The sequence below is a fragment of the Pleuronectes platessa genome, chromosome 19, assembly GCF_947347685.1.
Source record: "Pleuronectes platessa chromosome 19, fPlePla1.1, whole genome shotgun sequence".
Taxonomy (NCBI): Eukaryota; Metazoa; Chordata; class Actinopteri; order Pleuronectiformes; family Pleuronectidae; genus Pleuronectes; species Pleuronectes platessa.
Genome location: NC_070644.1, coordinates 18,837,005 through 18,853,333, shown reverse-complemented (window position 1 = coordinate 18,853,333; position 16,329 = coordinate 18,837,005). Strand labels below are relative to the sequence as shown.

At 44.1% G+C, this 16,329-nt stretch overlaps 3 protein-coding genes across 5 annotated transcripts; 2 read left to right on the top strand and 1 right to left on the bottom strand.

The window, feature by feature from the left end:
• The first annotated feature begins 3,440 nt into the window (after positions 1-3,440).
• On the top strand, positions 3,441-4,585 carry LOC128425366 (phospholipase A2-like). Of its 2 annotated transcripts, none has more exons than XM_053411953.1 (4): positions 3,441-3,505; positions 3,652-3,798; positions 3,891-4,024; positions 4,112-4,585. In XM_053411953.1, exons 1-4 carry the CDS (start codon positions 3,453-3,455, stop codon positions 4,228-4,230), a joined length of 453 nt encoding a protein of 150 aa, XP_053267928.1. In that variant the 5' UTR covers positions 3,441-3,452; the 3' UTR covers positions 4,231-4,585. The 2 variants fall into 2 exon arrangements, with proteins under 2 accessions (XP_053267928.1, XP_053267926.1); XM_053411951.1 differs by having other exon boundaries at positions 3,453-3,505; positions 3,670-3,798.
• A 2,114-nt stretch (positions 4,586-6,699) lies between these two features.
• Positions 6,700-10,122, top strand: LOC128425363 (phospholipase A2, minor isoenzyme). Of its 2 annotated transcripts, none has more exons than XM_053411948.1 (4): positions 6,700-6,780; positions 9,120-9,282; positions 9,374-9,507; positions 9,590-10,122. In XM_053411948.1, exons 1-4 carry the CDS (start codon positions 6,732-6,734, stop codon positions 9,706-9,708), a joined length of 465 nt encoding a protein of 154 aa, XP_053267923.1. In that variant the 5' UTR covers positions 6,700-6,731; the 3' UTR covers positions 9,709-10,122. The 2 variants fall into 2 exon arrangements, with proteins under 2 accessions (XP_053267923.1, XP_053267922.1); XM_053411947.1 differs by lacking the exon at positions 6,700-6,780 and adding an exon at positions 8,831-8,985.
• A 1,357-nt stretch (positions 10,123-11,479) lies between these two features.
• Positions 11,480-13,080, bottom strand: LOC128424861 (protein phosphatase 1 regulatory subunit 3C-B). The gene is made up of 3 exons (XM_053411285.1): positions 12,979-13,080; positions 12,774-12,850; positions 11,480-12,672 (listed from the first exon to the last, which is right to left on the bottom strand). The coding sequence occupies exons 2-3, from the start codon at positions 12,785-12,787 to the stop codon at positions 11,676-11,678; spliced, it is 1,011 nt and encodes a 336-aa protein (XP_053267260.1). The 5' UTR covers positions 12,788-12,850; positions 12,979-13,080; the 3' UTR covers positions 11,480-11,675.
• Positions 13,081-16,329: the final 3,249 nt, after the last annotated feature.

Genomic DNA, 16,329 nt, shown 5'->3' with positions numbered 1-16,329 from the left:
CAGAGCAGAGAGGGACAGATCAGAGAGAGACAGAGCAGAGAGGGACAGATCAGAGAGGGACAGAGCAGAGACGGACAGAGCAGAGACGGACAGAGCAGAGAGGGACAGAGCAGAGAGGGACAGAGCAGAGACGGACAGAGCAGAGAGGGACAGAGCAGAACCGGACAGAGCAGAGAGGGACAGAGCAGAGAGGGACAGAGCAGAGACGGACAGAGCAGAGACAGACAGAGCAGAGAGGGACAGAGCAGGGAGGGACAGAGCAGAACCGACAGAGCAGAACCGGACAGAGTGGAGAGGGACAGATCAGAGAGGGACAGAGCAGAGAGAGACAGAGCAGAGACGGACGGATCAGAGAGGGACAGAGCAGACAGAGAGACAGAGCAGAGAGGGACAGATCAGAGAGAGACAGAGCAGAGAGGGACAGATCAGAGAGGGACAGAGCAGAGAGAGACAGAGCAGAGAGGGACAGATCAGAGAGAGACAGAGCAGAGAGAGACAGAGCAGAACCGACAGAGCAGAACCGGACAGAGTGGAGATGGACAGAGCAGAGACGGACAGAGCAGAACCGGACAGAGCAGAGAGGGACAGATCAGAGAGGGACAGAGCAGAGAGAGACAGAGCAGAGACGGACAGATCAGAGAGGGACAGAGCAGAGAGAGACAGAGCAGAGAGGGACAGATCAGAGAGAGACAGAGCAGAGAGGGACAGATCAGAGAGGGACAGAGCAGAGACGGACAGAGCAGAGAGGGACAGAGCAGAACCGGACAGAGCAAAGAGGGACAGATCAGAGAGGGACAGAGCAGAGAGAGACAGAGCAGAGACGGACAGATCAGAGAGGGACAGAGCAGAGAGAGACAGAGCAGAGAGGGACAGATCAGAGAGAGACAGAGCAGAGAGGGACAGATCAGAGAGGGACAGAGCAGAGACGGACAGAGCAGAGACGGACAGAGCAGAGAGGGACAGAGCAGAGACGGACAGAGCAGAGAGGGACAGAGCATAACCGGACAGAGCAGAGAGGGACAGAGCAGAGAGGGACAGAGCAGAGACGGACAGAGCAGAGACAGACAGAGCAGAGAGGGACAGAGCAGGGAGGGACAGAGCAGAACCGACAGAGCAGAACCGGACAGAGTGGAGATGGACAGAGCAGAGACGGACAGAGCAGAACCGGACAGAGCAGAGAGGGACAGAGCAGAGAGGGACAGAGCAGAGACGGACAGAGCAGAGACGGACAGAGCAGAGAGGGACAGAGCAGAGACGGACAGAGCAGAGAGGGACAGAGCAGAACCGGACAGAGCAGAGAGGGACAGAGCAGAGACGGACAGAGCAGAACCGGACAGAGCAGAGAGGGACAGAGCAGAGAGGGACAGAGCAGAACCGGACAGAGCAGAACCGGACAGAGCAGAGAGGGACAGAGCAGAGAGGGACAGAGCAGAGACGGACAGAGCAGAACCGGACAGAGCAGAACCGGACAGAGCAGAGAGGGACAGAGCAGAGAGGGACAGAGCAGAGACGGACAGAGCAGAACCGGACAGAGCAGAGAGGGACAGAGCAGAGAGGGACAGAGCAGAACCGACAGAGCAGAGACGGACAGAGCAGAGAGGGACAGAGCAGAGAGGGACAGAGCAGAACCGACAGAGCAGAACCGGACAGAGCGGAGATGGACAGAGCAGAGACGGACTGAGCAGAACCGGACAGAGCAGAGAGGGACAGAGCAGAGAGGGACAGAGCAGAGAGGGACAGAGCAGAGAGGGACAGATCAGAGACGGACAGAGCAGAGAGGGACAGAGCAGAGAGGGACAGAGCAGAGACGGACAGAGCAGAGAGAGACAGAGCAGAGAGGGACGGCAAGAGAGAAGCATTTCACAGAGCAATCACACAGACAGAAACACACACTAAGCAAATGGCTCAAAACAAGATTATAATTCTTGTGAGTCAAGTTTGTTCACAGACACATTCAGGCTACTTTGCATATAAAATAAAATAAAATATATTTTGCCACAGAGTACAGATGTATTGAGCTTTCTGCACAACAGAGCCATCTGGATCTGGTGCCCCTAATGCAGAAACGCCACTGGTTACAGTACAGATCCATGTGCACTAATTGCAGTACTGTTTTTTCTTTCTTCCGCTGTATATATATATTTAGATATATATATTTTATTCCATATTTTAAATTTTTGATATTCTTTTTTACACTATTTTACTCAAATTTTGTTTTTTTAATTCTTGAGCATTGTTAGAAGAGAGCCTGTGACTCAAGCATGTCATTGCCAGCGACTGCTTAATTGTTATCTCTGTGCATTTGATAATAAAACTCTTAAATCTTGAATCTTGAGTCGTGTGTGTTGTCAGCTTCAATCAAACACTGTTTATTTGCAAAAGGTGATGAGCAGTTTCAACTAATCTCTCATGAACCAGACAGTGACTGGTTCATGAAATTGAAACATGAAATTGAGAAACAGCCTCAGACGACAAGAAAGTTTGAAGAAAAGTGGGAGAAATTAGCTTTATATTACATTTCATTTAAATTAGCCGATGCTTTATCCACAGCGACTTACATTAAAGTGCATTCAACCATGAGGGTACAAACCCAGAACAACAATAATTGAGAATGTAACATTTCTTCAAAAAAGCCAAACTACAAAGTTTTATAAGTAAGAACCTGGTGGACGGTAGAGCACAACAATAGTTAATTGTTTCGGATGAGTAACTGTCACAGCATTAAATTCAAAAGACTACATCTGTGGGTGAAAGAGAAGGCAGAGGAGAGAGCAGCTGGGGCGGATGTGTTGTCTGGTGTGATCCAGGTCTCAGTGAGAGCAAGGAAGTCAAGTGAAGCCAGAGATGAAGTCTGTCTCGTGGGTAGCTGACTGGCAGTTCAGAAGTATTGGTGTGAACGAGTGCAAGACCTCTAGTATCTTCGAGTGGTAATGAGCACTGAAAGTACAAACATATACAAATAAAAGGAAACAGCAGCGTTGTGCTTCCCCGAAAGACTCAAACTAAAGAATCCTTTGTCTTTATCCTCCAAGTCTTCACAGATGCTGAATCTATAAACACTTCCTGCTTTTTAAGCCAGTGTTGATGATGGTTGGCTACAGCTGTGCTAACCACACCCCCTGCTCATGTGTCAATCAGGCACCTGGGGGTAATGGCCCAGCAATAGAAACTCAGCAGAGTTCAACACAAGAGAAACTTGTCAGTGATCAGGTGAGTTTCCCAAAAACTCATAGTTTGCCAAAAACTGATTATGGACAAAAATCTGTTTACCTGAAAAGTTAGAAATTAAAATAAAAAATCTGTTTGTATCTCAGATCCTGTTCAGTCTGAGGGGTGCGACCCTATGTCATGTAAACTGGTTACAGGGCGGGCCCCATGAGACCTGATGCTCGATATATAAGGAGGACCTGAACTTTGAGCTGGAGCTGTGACTGAAGCTCTTGACTCGCAGGATGAACGCCCTTCGAACTCTGTTTCTCTTGGCCGCCGGCCTCTCTGTGGGTGAGTACAACTTCACAGAAAGCTTCAACCCCCCCATCTCCCTTGTGAATAAATACACTAGTTGTGATTCATCTGCATGTGCATTGGTTGATGCTCCTTCTAGTCCTGTATAACCAGAACTCTCATCCTTCCAGCTGGCTGTGGTCAAAGGCCATCAATCCAACCCAGGGCGCTCAACCAGTTCAGGAAAGGTATCCAGTGCCTGGTGCCTGACAGCTCGTCAGTTTTGGACTACGTTGACTACGGCTGCTACTGTGGATATGGCGGCTCTGGCACGCCTGTGGACGAGCTGGACAGGTCGTGATTCATTCACTCTCTCAGCTCAGTGCTACCTTAACATAAAAACGCCTTTTCGCCCTGTCTGAACACTTGTGTTGTCAAACCTGCAGGTGCTGCGAGGTGCACGACAAGTGTTACGATGAGGCCAAGGAGTACCACGAATGCTGGCCCATCATCGACAGCCCTTACATCAAGTGGTACGCCTGGAGCTGTGACGAAGCTAGCAAGATGATCACCTGTGGCAGTGAGTGCACCGAGACGACAAGAGTGTGAGGTTATTAAAGAAGAAGAAATAACCTCTTAACCACCTCGTTCACTTTCTCCTCCTCAGAGAACAACAGCGTATGTGAGCAGTTCATCTGCGAGTGTGACAGGAAGGCCGCCGAGTGTTTCGCCAGATCGCCTTATAACCCCGAGAACAAGAACCTGCCCAGTGAGCGATGTCAGTAGAAGACCTCTGTAGTTAATCCAACACAGGATCCACTCCCACACACCACACACCCATCACTGATCTCTCAGAGCTCTGAGCTGTCACATTCTCAAGGTCATGGTTTTCTTTTCTCCTTCTTTCTCTGCGCTGCATCTCTATTGTTATTGTGGATCTGTATCCTGACCAGAAACACCAGTAGATCTGCATCTCTCATTAACTGAAGCCTGGTCATTCACCGGTATAATCCTAACTCAAGTTTCCAGTAGAGGGCGCTCTCATCTAGCTCTTTCTTCCCTTGCTTGCAAGAAGTAGTTTACAGATTGTAGACTTTAATATTGGCAATTTATCAAATTATAAAAATGCTTGCAGTACTCAATAAAGAGATTAAAGATAAAAACCTTTATTCAGTTTGTGTGTGTATGAATTTAGAATTTTTTGAGTTTTTGTATTATTTGTGAATTATTCAGTTGTATATATTATTTTTCACCTTGGTTGATGATGTCATCTTAATATAGTTGCAGTGTTGTGGTCCGTTGCCATTCCAGTCAAGTGTCCGAGCACATTGCTAGTTTGGACCAAGACGACGTAGTTGAGACCAAAACCAAGAAAGTAAATAATGACATTTATTAACTGGAGATGAGAAATTCTAACTCAAATATTTTATATGAGACTGAAGAGGAAAAAGGAAAAAGGATATTGTTTTTGAAAAAACAAGGAAGGAAGACGAGAGGAGGAGGAAGGAAGAGCAAACTATGTCTTTAAGATGAAGAAACCCACTATTTTATTATATATATATATATATATATATATATATATATATATATTACATATTTTTAAATGTCTTTTTCTTTAGTTATAATACATCACACTGTAAGAAATCTTTTAGATCAGAGCAGAAGCTGCAGTTGGTTTGAACCGAGCTTCAGTTATGTTAAGGCTGTAGATATATCGTTTTATTAATGAAAGTGCACTACTTCTTCTTTAATACATTTTCCACAAATATGGGGAGGACTCAAATAAGCCTGCATAGTTCTCTGTTTAATTCATTTCAAAGTAGGCCTTCACATTGCCAGTGTATTTTGTTTGTTCTTCCTCTTCATAAGAGTTTGGAGTTTTCCTTTGCTGTAACAGTTAAAAATAGCAATAAAATGTCACAATTTCTTTAATGTTGTTCTATAATTTCATAAACTAAAGTTAATATAAATAGTATATCTATATATAAACGTTATAAGCTGTGTTATCAAACATGTTTTGCGGCTCCAGACACATTGTATTTAGGGGAAGGGGGGGCAAATTGCTCTTTTGATAGTTAAAGTTGCAAACCCCTGGTTAAAGATCTGAAGGACTGAAATGAATGACTTGAAACATCAATATGTATTTGTCACATGTTGGTCTCTGGATGTAACAGCCGTGAACAAAATGACGACCTTCTGAGTAAAGGTCTTTGACTCGTGCTGGTGCGTAAACATTTTCTATTTTGAGAGATATTTGCATTAAAGATTACATTTCAAAACCGTGTGCAGTTTGAGTCATGTGCTGTCAGCTTCAATCAAACACTGATTATTTGTAAAAGGCGATGAGTAGTTTGGACTAGCCCCTTATGAACCAGACAGAGGAGAGGACTCATGGACTGAGTTAAGAAAACAGAGAATGGAGTGACTGGCGGAGGTGCAGCAACCAAACCATTGATTTCTTTCTTTGCTTTATATGAATATATAAAGTTGTAAATATAAAAAACTTTTTACCTCAAAAGGAAGAAGAATAAATTGAGAGTAAAGACGTTTTTTGGAATGACTAGACTCACGATTAAGTGGAATACAACTTACATACATTAGCTTTTCCACACTCATGTATTAATCTCCCGGTTTTGCAGCAAATCTGGAATTAATAACTTAATAGACGTTGTTTTTCAGTGCTAACCTCTTTGCAGTAATTATTTCTCTGTATAATGTTGCAGCCTCTCTCAACAAAATGAAAATAATCTGTTCAGCATATTAGGAAAAGTTACCTTTTTCTCTGAGGTTTCTTAATACTGCAGAATGAATGGAAGAAAGTAAATAATTACATTTATTAACTGGAGATAGGAAATTGTAACTCAAATATTTGAGATGAGATGGAAGAGGAAACAGGACATCAATATTGTTTTTGAAAAAACAAGGATGGAAGATGAGAGGAGGAGGAAGGAAGAACAAAATATGTCTTTAAGGTCACTGAATTTCCCACGGGATGAATAAAGTATCCATCTATCTATCTCTCTATCTACTGTAAGAAATCACACTTTGACAAATGAAGAGTAGAAGGGCCCACAGTGTGAATCCTCTCTCTCACCCAATTAACATCACTGTGTGGTCACTGACCTGCTGAACTATGTTGGTTGGTGTTTGTATCTCAGATCCTGTTCAGTGTGTGTCCTTAGACCCTTTGTTGTATGAGCAGGTGACCGGGCGGGCCACCTGAGAGTGTATATAAGGAGGACCTGAACTGTGAGCTGGACCTGTGTCTGAAGGTCTTGACTCGCAGGATGAACGCCCTCCGAACTCTGTTTCTCTTGGCCGCCGGCCTCTCTGTGGGTGAGTACAACTTCACAGAAAGCTTCACCCACCATCTCCCTTGTGGATAAAGTATTTCTGATTCATCTGCATGTGCGGCAGTTGATGCTCCTTCTAGTCCTGTATAACCAGATCTCTCATCCTTCCAGCTTGCTGTGGTCCAAGGCCATCAATCCAAAGGATAGCGATCAACCAGTTCAGGAAAGGTCTCCACTGCCTGATGTCCGACAGCTCGCAGATTAAGGACTACGCTGACTACGGCTGCTACTGTGGATATGGCGGCTCTGGCACGCCTGTGGACAAGCTGGACAGGTCGTGATTCATTCACTCTCTCTCTTCCATGACATAAAAACGCCTTTTCACCCTGTCTGAACACTTGTGTTGTCAAACCTGCAGGTGCTGCGAAGTGCACGACAAGTGTTTTGATACCGCCATGCAGCACGACGTATGCTGGTCCCTCTTCGACAGCCCTCACACCAGGATCTTCTCCTATGACTGCGAAGAAGCCAACAAGACGATCACCTGTGGCAGTGAGTGCACCGAGACGACAGGAGCTTGAGGTTATTAAAGAAGAAGAAATCACCTCCTCACCACCTTGTGCACTTTCTCCTCCTCAGAGACCAACAACGGATGTGAGATGTTAATCTGCGAGTGTGACAGGAAGGCCGCCGAGTGTTTTGCCACATTGCCTCACAACGACGACTACAAGAACCTGCCCAGAGACCGATGTCAGTAGAAGACCTCTGTAGTTAATCCAACACAGGATCCACTCCCTCAGAAGATTCTCGACATTCAGCTAAATTGCTGTGTCATTAAATTAAATCTATTGTTGAGCCTTTGACTCGTGCTGGTGCGTGCACATTTTCCATTTTGAGAGATATTTATATTAAAGATCCTATTACAGTTCAATTCCATGTGTAGTTTGAGTCGTGTGTGTTGTCAGCTTCAATCAAACACTGTTTATTTGCAAATGGTGATGAGTAGTTTGGACTAATCTCTGATGAACCAGACAGAAGCTTCTGAAATGTTTAAAACATGAAATTGACAAACAGCCTCAGACGACAAGAGAGAGTTGGAAGAAAAGTGGGAGAAATTAGTTTTAATCAGAAAGACTGAGGAGAGGACTCATGGAATTAGTTTTGAAAACAGAAAATGGAGAGACTGAAGGAGGTGCAGCAACCAAACCATTGATTTATTTATTTTCTTTATATGTTTATATATAAAAGTTGAAAAAATTAAAACGCTTTCATCTGAAAAGGAAAAAGAAAAGAAACAGAGTAACGCAGCTTCTTTTAATTACTTTGACAATTTTGAATTTAGTTTTACACGCTTTAAAAATGTATATTTACATTATGCAGTACAAAACAAAACACATATATGTTATAACATAAAGCATACGAGGCAGCAGATGTGGTTAGAGCCACGATAAAGTGAAAGATCAACGCTATTTCCTCACAGAACTGACAGACAACAGAACAAACATTGCCCTCCACTGTTATCGTCCTCTTCATATCATCCAGGATGTAATTTTGTAGTTTGGGATTTTCCACGTCTCCGTACATGTGGTGGAAACTTTCAATGTGAAGCTTGTTATCTCTCTTTTTGTACAGGACAAAATAATGTAAACATTGGAGGCTGGGCGATGTGCTTCTGTCTCTCTCATAGGTCCCCAGCTTCCTGAGTGGAATACAAACGTACATACATTACGTTTTGTTATATTTCCTATGAAAACTGGATGAGAACAACCAACCACACACACGTATTACTTTGCCGTTTCCCGGTTTTGCATCAATACTGGAATTAATAACTTAATAGACGTTGTTTTTCGTTGCAAATTTCTGTTCTGCAAAAGTATCTGTTCAGTATATTAAGAAAACATTTATTAACTGGAGATGGGAAATTATTTTATTTTAAAATGTCACTACAAATAAAGAGTTCAAAGCCCCTCCCCCCCATTAACATCGCTGTGTGGTCACTGAGCTGCTGAACTATGAAGATTTCACAGAAAAGTTCAGCGTGTGGGAGTTTTTCTTGCTTTTTGCAGATGTTGGTTGTTCCTTGAATCCGCGCGACCCTGTGTCGTATGAACAGGTGACAGGGCGGGCCCCCCCGAGGGTACATATAAGGAGGACCTGAACTTTGAGCTGGACCTGTGTCTGAAGCTCTTGACTCGCAGGATGAACGCCCTCCCAACTCTGTTTCTCTTGGCCGCCGGCCTCTCTGTGGGTGAGTACAACTTCACAGAAAGCTTCACCCCCCCCATCTCACTTGTGGATAAATGCAGTATTTCTGATTCATCTGCATGTGCGGTGGTTGATGCTCCGTCTAGTCCTGTTTAACCAGATCTCTCATCCTTCCAGCTTGGTGTGCTTCAGCCCTGTCTATCAACGACAAGGCTCTCAACCAGTTCAGGCAAATGATCCTGTGCACGATGCCAGACAGCTCGCCCATTTTCGACTACACTGACTACGGCTGCTACTGTGGATATGGCGGCTCTGGCACGCCTGTGGACGATCTGGACAGGTCCTGATTCATTCACTCTCTCAGCTCAGTGCTACCATGACATAAAAACACCTTTAGCCCTGTCTGAATACTTGTGTTGTCAAACCTGCAGGTGCTGCGAGGTGCACGACCAGTGTTACAGTGACTCCATGCAGCACGACGAATGCTGGCCCATCATCGACAACCCTTACACCGAGTTCTACGCCTACAGCTGTGACGAAGCGAGCAAGACGGTCACCTGTGGCAGTGAGTGCACCCTGAAGAGCTCGAGCTTTTTAAAGAAGAAGAAATCACCTCCTAACCACCTTGTGCACTTTCTCCTCCTCAGAGAGCAACAACAACGAATGTGAGCAGTTCATCTGCGAGTGTGACAGGAAGGCCGCAGAGTGTTTCGCCAGATCGACTTGGAACCCCGAGCACGAGCACCTGCCCAGTGACAGATGTTAGTAGAAGACCTCTGATGTTAATCGAAGGCAGGATCCACTCCCACACACGACACACCCATCACTGAGCTCTCAGGAGCGGCAGCAGCTTGTTTCGTCCGCTCATAGAAATACTCACACTGACTTTGTACTGTCACATTCTCAAGGTCATGGTTTTCTTTTCTCCTTCTTTCTTTGCACTGCATCTCTATTGTGAGCTGTGGATCTGTATCCTGACCAGAAACACCAGTAGATCTGCATCTCTCATTAACTGATGCTCGGTTATTCAGAACTCATGTTTCCAGTAGAGGGCGCTCTCATCTAGCTCTTTCTTCCCTTGCTTGCAGAAAGTTGTACACAGACTGTAGACTTTAATATTGGCAATTTATCAAATGATACAAATGCTTGCAGTACTCAATAAAGAAGATAAAAAACATGATGATTCAGTTTGAGTGTGTATGAATTTCTTTTTTAATGCCCCTTTACCTTCTTCCTTCCATAGTCCCCTTTTCTAAGGGTGAAACTATTGTGGTTTCACCTGAAAAACACAACATCAGACAATGTGCACTCAAGTGCACACAATCTATAAGTACAACCTTGTTTGATAAAAAATGAAAATACCGTGCTCAGATTTGCATTTCATGCTACGTTTGATGACATCATTCTGAAGTCGCGACAGAGCTTCCAAGGTCAGCAGAAAAGAGAGAGAGGTGTCGTAGATTGTGTTGATTTATGTCGTGACACTAATGATCTGTGTGGACTGAACAAACAGTTATATCTCTAATACCTTCCCAATCTATAATCTTTAATGCTGACACCCTGAAACCCCTGGATTCAGCTTCTAATCACTTAATGAAGCGATTGCACTCATCACTGGGAAAGACCAGTGGCTCCAATTTCATGTCAATACCTGTATTTTAGGCCTGATCTCTTCTGTGGCACAGCTTTAAGCTTTATTTATTTTATGAATTTACGTTTGCAAAAGTCGGACACAAAGATTCCAGTGGAATTAAATCATTCCCCCCCGCAGACACAGTCCTGAGCCAAGTTGTGTTCACAGACACATCTGACTCCAAACCACCACAGTTGAGCCTGATGAATAAATAAGTGCTTCAGGTTGCAATGTGTGAAAAAGTCGCTCACGTCCAAACTGTGACGGTTTAAAAAAAAACGGTTAATCTGGGAGGAAACCAGACTGAGAGAAGAGCGAGGGACAAAGAAACTGGTCGGACCGAGAGGTGAGTAAGAAGGAGTAGAAACCAGAGGAGCCCGATGCACTTTCTCGCTGTGGCTGCAGCTGGGATGTCTCATCAGGACTCCGCCCTAGCATGTGAACACAAGCCCAAGCACTACCCAGAGGACACTGCCTTGGTTACCTGCTGTTTTTGCCAAACCAGTCAGGTATGGTACAAGAAGAACAGTTCCCAGCGTGTTGGTCCGCCTCCCACAGCAGGTATAGGGGAGTGTCTGAAGCGGTGCACCCAGAGGATCTCTCGGCTTGTTGACTTCCCCTGTCTGGTATGCATGACGTCATCTCTACCACATGAAAAGACAGACGGAGGAAATCTGAGCCCGGGCCAAGAGAAATAATGTCTAAGGAACATTGAGAATCATTATAATGTCCCCGGGAGAAAACGGGTTAGAAGCTGCAGGAACAAAAGGTTTGTTTACAGACGTGTTCTTTGCACGTCTCATGCGTCAGTTTGCACATGTGTTTCATTGCACAATATATTGCAATCTGTAGTTAGGAATGTGTTGTATGTGGTAGAACAACAACAGAGGGAAGAAGCAGTGCGTTTTCTCTTTTTAGGAAAGTTGATTTTAATAAGAACTTTAACATATTCACATTTCAACAGGGTTCGGCTCAGGTTGTCTGAGCTTTGCTTTGACACTTGAGAAAGTCCATACATTCTTAAAAGCCTTTCTTTGCTTTTACATATACTTTATTTTAATACATTAAATTTTTTTGCAGACGAATTTTCACTGGTCTTCTCAGCTGAACACAAGGGTTTTCCACTCTTCTCTGACTCGGCCTGACAAAGTCCTGTGAAGATGCTGCAGATCAGCAGAGGTCTGCTCACGTGAAGGCCAGGTTGGTGGCCGATGTTTGGACAGGGTTGGGTAAAACCGGTTAAGGTCCCCCTGGTTTGTGTTCGGTGCATCTTTCTCTACGCACAGCCTATAGTTCTGCCCCCTGTTGTCATCCCAGTGGGCCGTCGTGCCAGCTCCTGGCCGGAGGTACACGCAAAACTCGATTCTCTCCTTTGGATCGATGCTCTGGGGTAAGCTCAGGTCAAAAGTGAAAACGCTCATATCCGAGCTGCCAAAGCGCTGCTGCTGCAGGAACGTGCACGGGACGTCGTGATGGCTCCTCCAAGAGTCAAAGGTCACCTTTATGTTCACGGCCTTCTCGCTACTGTCGTGTGAGACCCACACTTTCCCTCTCAGGGAGTGATCGATGATGCTGCAGCTTCCCAGCTGCACGTGCTTCTCCCTCAGTCGTGCCAGGAAGTTTTTTAAGTCCTGCATCGGCTGTGGGAAACCAGGGCGGAACCTGTGGCGCTCCAGTTTGCTCGAGGCGGGCTCTTGGCCTTGCAGCTTGACCACAGTGGGTTTCATCAGCAGGGCCGGAGCAGCGGCCGAGGGCTCCGGGATGAAGAGCCGCACAGCGGTGAGCGCCAGGCCCAACGCATCGGCAAAGACCACGCGGCGCTTCTTGTTCCCACCGCCGCTGTCCCTGCGGAAACAGCTCCGAGGCTCCGAGGAGGAGGGCAGCACTGAGGATGAAGAGGAGGATGAGGAGTGATGAGGGGAGTGGAGCCCAGTCTTGGGCGGAAAGTCAGTCGGATGAGAATAACGCTGGGCTGGTTTCAGAGGAGTGGAGGGCACCAGGGGCTGGAGAGGCTGGCGCCGGCTGAGGCTCAGGTACCTGGCGAGTTCAACGGGCATCACAGCGGCGGGGGGGTGACTTCCCAAGGCGTGGAGAACTCTGAGGAGGGTTCAAATGAGATCCACCGTCACACACACACTCACACAACCACTGCACATATTTCAAATTCTGCCAGAAAGGAAACAATCAAATGAACGTACCTGGTATAACTCATGTTCACACAGGAGAGGTTTCACTGGAATCTTTGCTCGAGCTGCGTCTTTATACAGAGAAGAGTCTACAAGCAGAACAACAGAGGGGATGAATGAGTAAAACGTCTCAGTGAGTTGAACTACAACCAGTCACAGGAGGATCGGCTCTGCACAACAATGACATCGTGGTGTTTTAAAAGATAAATCTACTCACAGTCTGTGTTTCATCGAAGCAGAGGAGAAGAAGGCATCTTGTTCTCAGGCTGTGTCTCTGATCTCTGAGCAGTTTAGGAATGAGGCTGAATCTTCTGTGTCACCTTATTAACATGAGGCAGGTTTAACCAATGAGGTGAGGCCTCCTTGGCCCCGCCCACTAAAGAACCAGTGACTAAGAAGCCAGGCCTCAAAGTTTCCCTTTCATGGAAGTGTGCTGCAACATTCACGTTTTTTTGATAAAACAGAAACAAAGTAAAACACATTTTTATTTAAATCTACAGCCAATCAGAGTCAAAACAAGTAGAATTTATGACAGAACCCAGGAGTAAAGAATTAATTAAACATTAGACAAAGAGGGAAACCATCAAATTACAAGCTTCTCTCTTATAGCTCCAGTTAAATTGAGGCTGGAAGCACAAAATCCAATTAAACTCTAAATCCAAACAGTCAGAATCTGTAATTCTTGTAATAGTGAAGTTCTTCTTTTCCCCATGTCCCATTCTACAATTTAAATTGTAAATCCGGCCGCCGGGCACGGAGCTCTCACTTCGAGATGAGGACAGATGGACGGCAAGAGGAAATTACAACTGCTTAAGAAGTGTGGCTGACGCTGAGCTTTGATGTGGCTGAGGGAAAGAATTGGTTATTGAAATTTAAAGACGGTTAATAATTAGAACCAGAATATCTATTTATAATCTAATAAACGATATACTGAATATATACATATTAAAAGTTACACACTTTTTATTTTACATCATTTTTTCATGTGTGTTCATTGACAAAATTCTGCTTCGCTTAAGGAATTTTAGTTAGGATATAGGTTATGTTTAGCATGTAGCTTAGCATCCCAAGAAGCTCAACATCACCTATGAGCTAATTACAGCATAAACAGTTTCAACTGATGTTTTGGTAGAAACTAGCACTTTATGGAAAGTACATGTTTCTGGGTAACTGGGCTGTAACACAACGAAATAGCTGTGAACTCAGATCAGTTTGTGGCGTCGACACGATGCTGCAGCTCTGAGGAGATTTAACACAAACACTCTGGGTCATCACAATTAATGTTACACGATGTAAAGCCGACTTAAAGGAATCAGACGCTGCCCAGTGCTGCTTCCAGACGCAGGTTCATTCATGACTGAGTGTAGATTGACAGATTGTTAAACCTGGAAAAGTACATTTGCATTTAACAATCATATTTTTCATGAACATGTGATCTCCATCGCAGAGTGTTTTATTGTTCTGCAAATCAAATTATAAAATAATCCAACATGTTAAAATGACCAATAAGAAGTGAGTCATCACTTTGACATGCTCATGGTGCAGCAGTATAATAACTTGGGGAGGCTGATAGACTGGTGTGAGGTGAGGACACATAATGAAGCACATGAGTAAGAGTGTTCACATTCCTTCCACCACCGTCAGTCGGTCGTTGATTATAGTGTGTCTGTGTGTCTGTGTGTCTGTGCGTCTGTCACAAACCTAAACCAGCTCCGGTTGATGTCCCCATTAATAACAACAGAAAGTGTGTTGCTATGTGTGTCACTGTGTGTCCCTATATCGCCTCTATTCAGTCCCACTTTCTCCCAGGACGGGTATGAATGGCATATTTAGAAAAATCCGATTTTTTCTTTCTTTAAATTTTTAAGTTTACAAAATGTCAACAGGTGTTTTACAGGTATTCATGTGAAAACTATGATGTGCTTTATTCTAATTAGTCCTTCAATTCAAACCTCATAGTCACAACAAAAGGAGCAAAACATGTAAAAACAGAGCACTAATGTCAATTTGTTGAATATTTTGCAGCTGTTTATCTATTCTTTATTATTTAACTCTCTTTAACAGCTCAACTCTTTACTCACGGCAAGTATAGATTTAGATTTTTCAACTTCAACCTGCTACTTATGCATGTTCATAGCGTAAAGAATAATACCATAATATAAATATGTGTATCCTCGAAGTATCTTTGCAATGTGACATCCGATAACCTCAAAATATTGTGTCAATACAAAACGATAACCCTGAGAAAGAACCATTCCCTTCCAAGAAGAAGGAGAAGCCGATAGAAATCCTCCGATATGCAGGTAATGAATAATGGCCGTGAGAGAAGCTTGAGAAAATCAATTAAACGCTCACATTGAGAATTTTAATAAATGGAAGAATCAAGTGCTCGAGTGTCAGAATGTCTTTGAGAGCTTCTTTCTCTCTGCAGCTCCTTCTTCTATCTTTAAATAATATATATTCACATTGTAGCCTTGTATCATATTAACCTATAACTCCTCCAGAGTGCCATTACTAATGCAGCACGTAAGACGGGGGTGAAACTGAGGTGGCAGCTAGCAACACTTTCTTCTTTTCCCACTTCAATATATGAAGCCACGGAGTAGCCTCGAGTCGAATAGAAAAATACTGTACCCTCAGAATTTCATAAAGTTTTGCATTGTTAATATAGTTAATATTAAATGCAACAGCAGAAGTGTCACTCCCCTTTGGAACAGCAGGACACGCCTCGGGTGAGGCCAGAGAACTACAACTAAAGTTACTCCAGGAGAATGAACTGGTTTGAAAGATGAACTGGAAGAGATGTGACCCCAGTTCTGGAAACAGTGGAAGTATGAGGTTTCTCCATAATACTGTAAAGTCTCAAACCTTATTATCTGAAGTTATGTTGTGATTTGTGAATAAAGCTGAATGGGATTTATTAGAGATTCTTTTATCCAACTACTGTCCTGCTCTTGTGTTTTTGTATTTTACTTTGAAGCCTTCATTCATGAACACATGTCAGACACCAGGCACATGCTGCGGCCTACGCAATCTCACACCTCAGATCTTTATTTACTCACCACGCAAGAATGGTATAACGTGTTACCAAACCCTGTCGATCATAAATCAAGTCAAAGCAGATGTATAAACAATGGGCGTGTATGTCCTGACTCCCCTCAGCCGCCCTGCAGAGCCACAACGTCCTGATGCCAAAGCAATTACATCGTTTCTGCTACGTGCAGATGTTCAGTGAGCTCATGGAGAATCAGACAGAGTCATGGATCATAACTTCTCTCACAGTCTGGGTCTGTGTGTGTGTGTTGATGTCTAGACGTCCTCTCATGAGGAGAACTCAAATTGAATTTAAAGAGGTTTTGTCACCGGTGACTTTCTGACACGTTGGCTTAGCTGTTCAATAACAACAGGGAACTATATGAGCGGATTGCACATGAAATCAAACTGATTAGGCTCCATATTGTGTAATTTAAAAGAGGATAGAAAATAACAATACGATCATATCTTATTGTTTTTCAAGTAATTATGATTTTTTGGGGGATTCTCAATGCATTAATGTAGCGAGTGTAGT

Excerpts from the sequence above, each read along its gene's own strand:
- LOC128425366 (XM_053411953.1), top strand. The coding sequence starts at position 3,453 with ATGAACGCCCTTCGAACTCTGTTTCTCTTGGCCGCCGGCCTCTCTGTG. Across the intron at positions 3,799-3,890 it reads CCTGTGGACGAGCTGGACAG|GTGCTGCGAGGTGCACGACA; the intron begins GTCGTGATTCAT and ends TCAAACCTGCAG. Across the intron at positions 4,025-4,111 it reads CAAGATGATCACCTGTGGCA|AGAACAACAGCGTATGTGAG; the intron begins GTGAGTGCACCG and ends TCTCCTCCTCAG.
- LOC128425363 (XM_053411948.1), top strand. The coding sequence starts at position 6,732 with ATGAACGCCCTCCGAACTCTGTTTCTCTTGGCCGCCGGCCTCTCTGTG. Across the intron at positions 9,283-9,373 it reads CCTGTGGACGATCTGGACAG|GTGCTGCGAGGTGCACGACC; the intron begins GTCCTGATTCAT and ends TCAAACCTGCAG. Across the intron at positions 9,508-9,589 it reads CAAGACGGTCACCTGTGGCA|AGAGCAACAACAACGAATGT; the intron begins GTGAGTGCACCC and ends TCTCCTCCTCAG.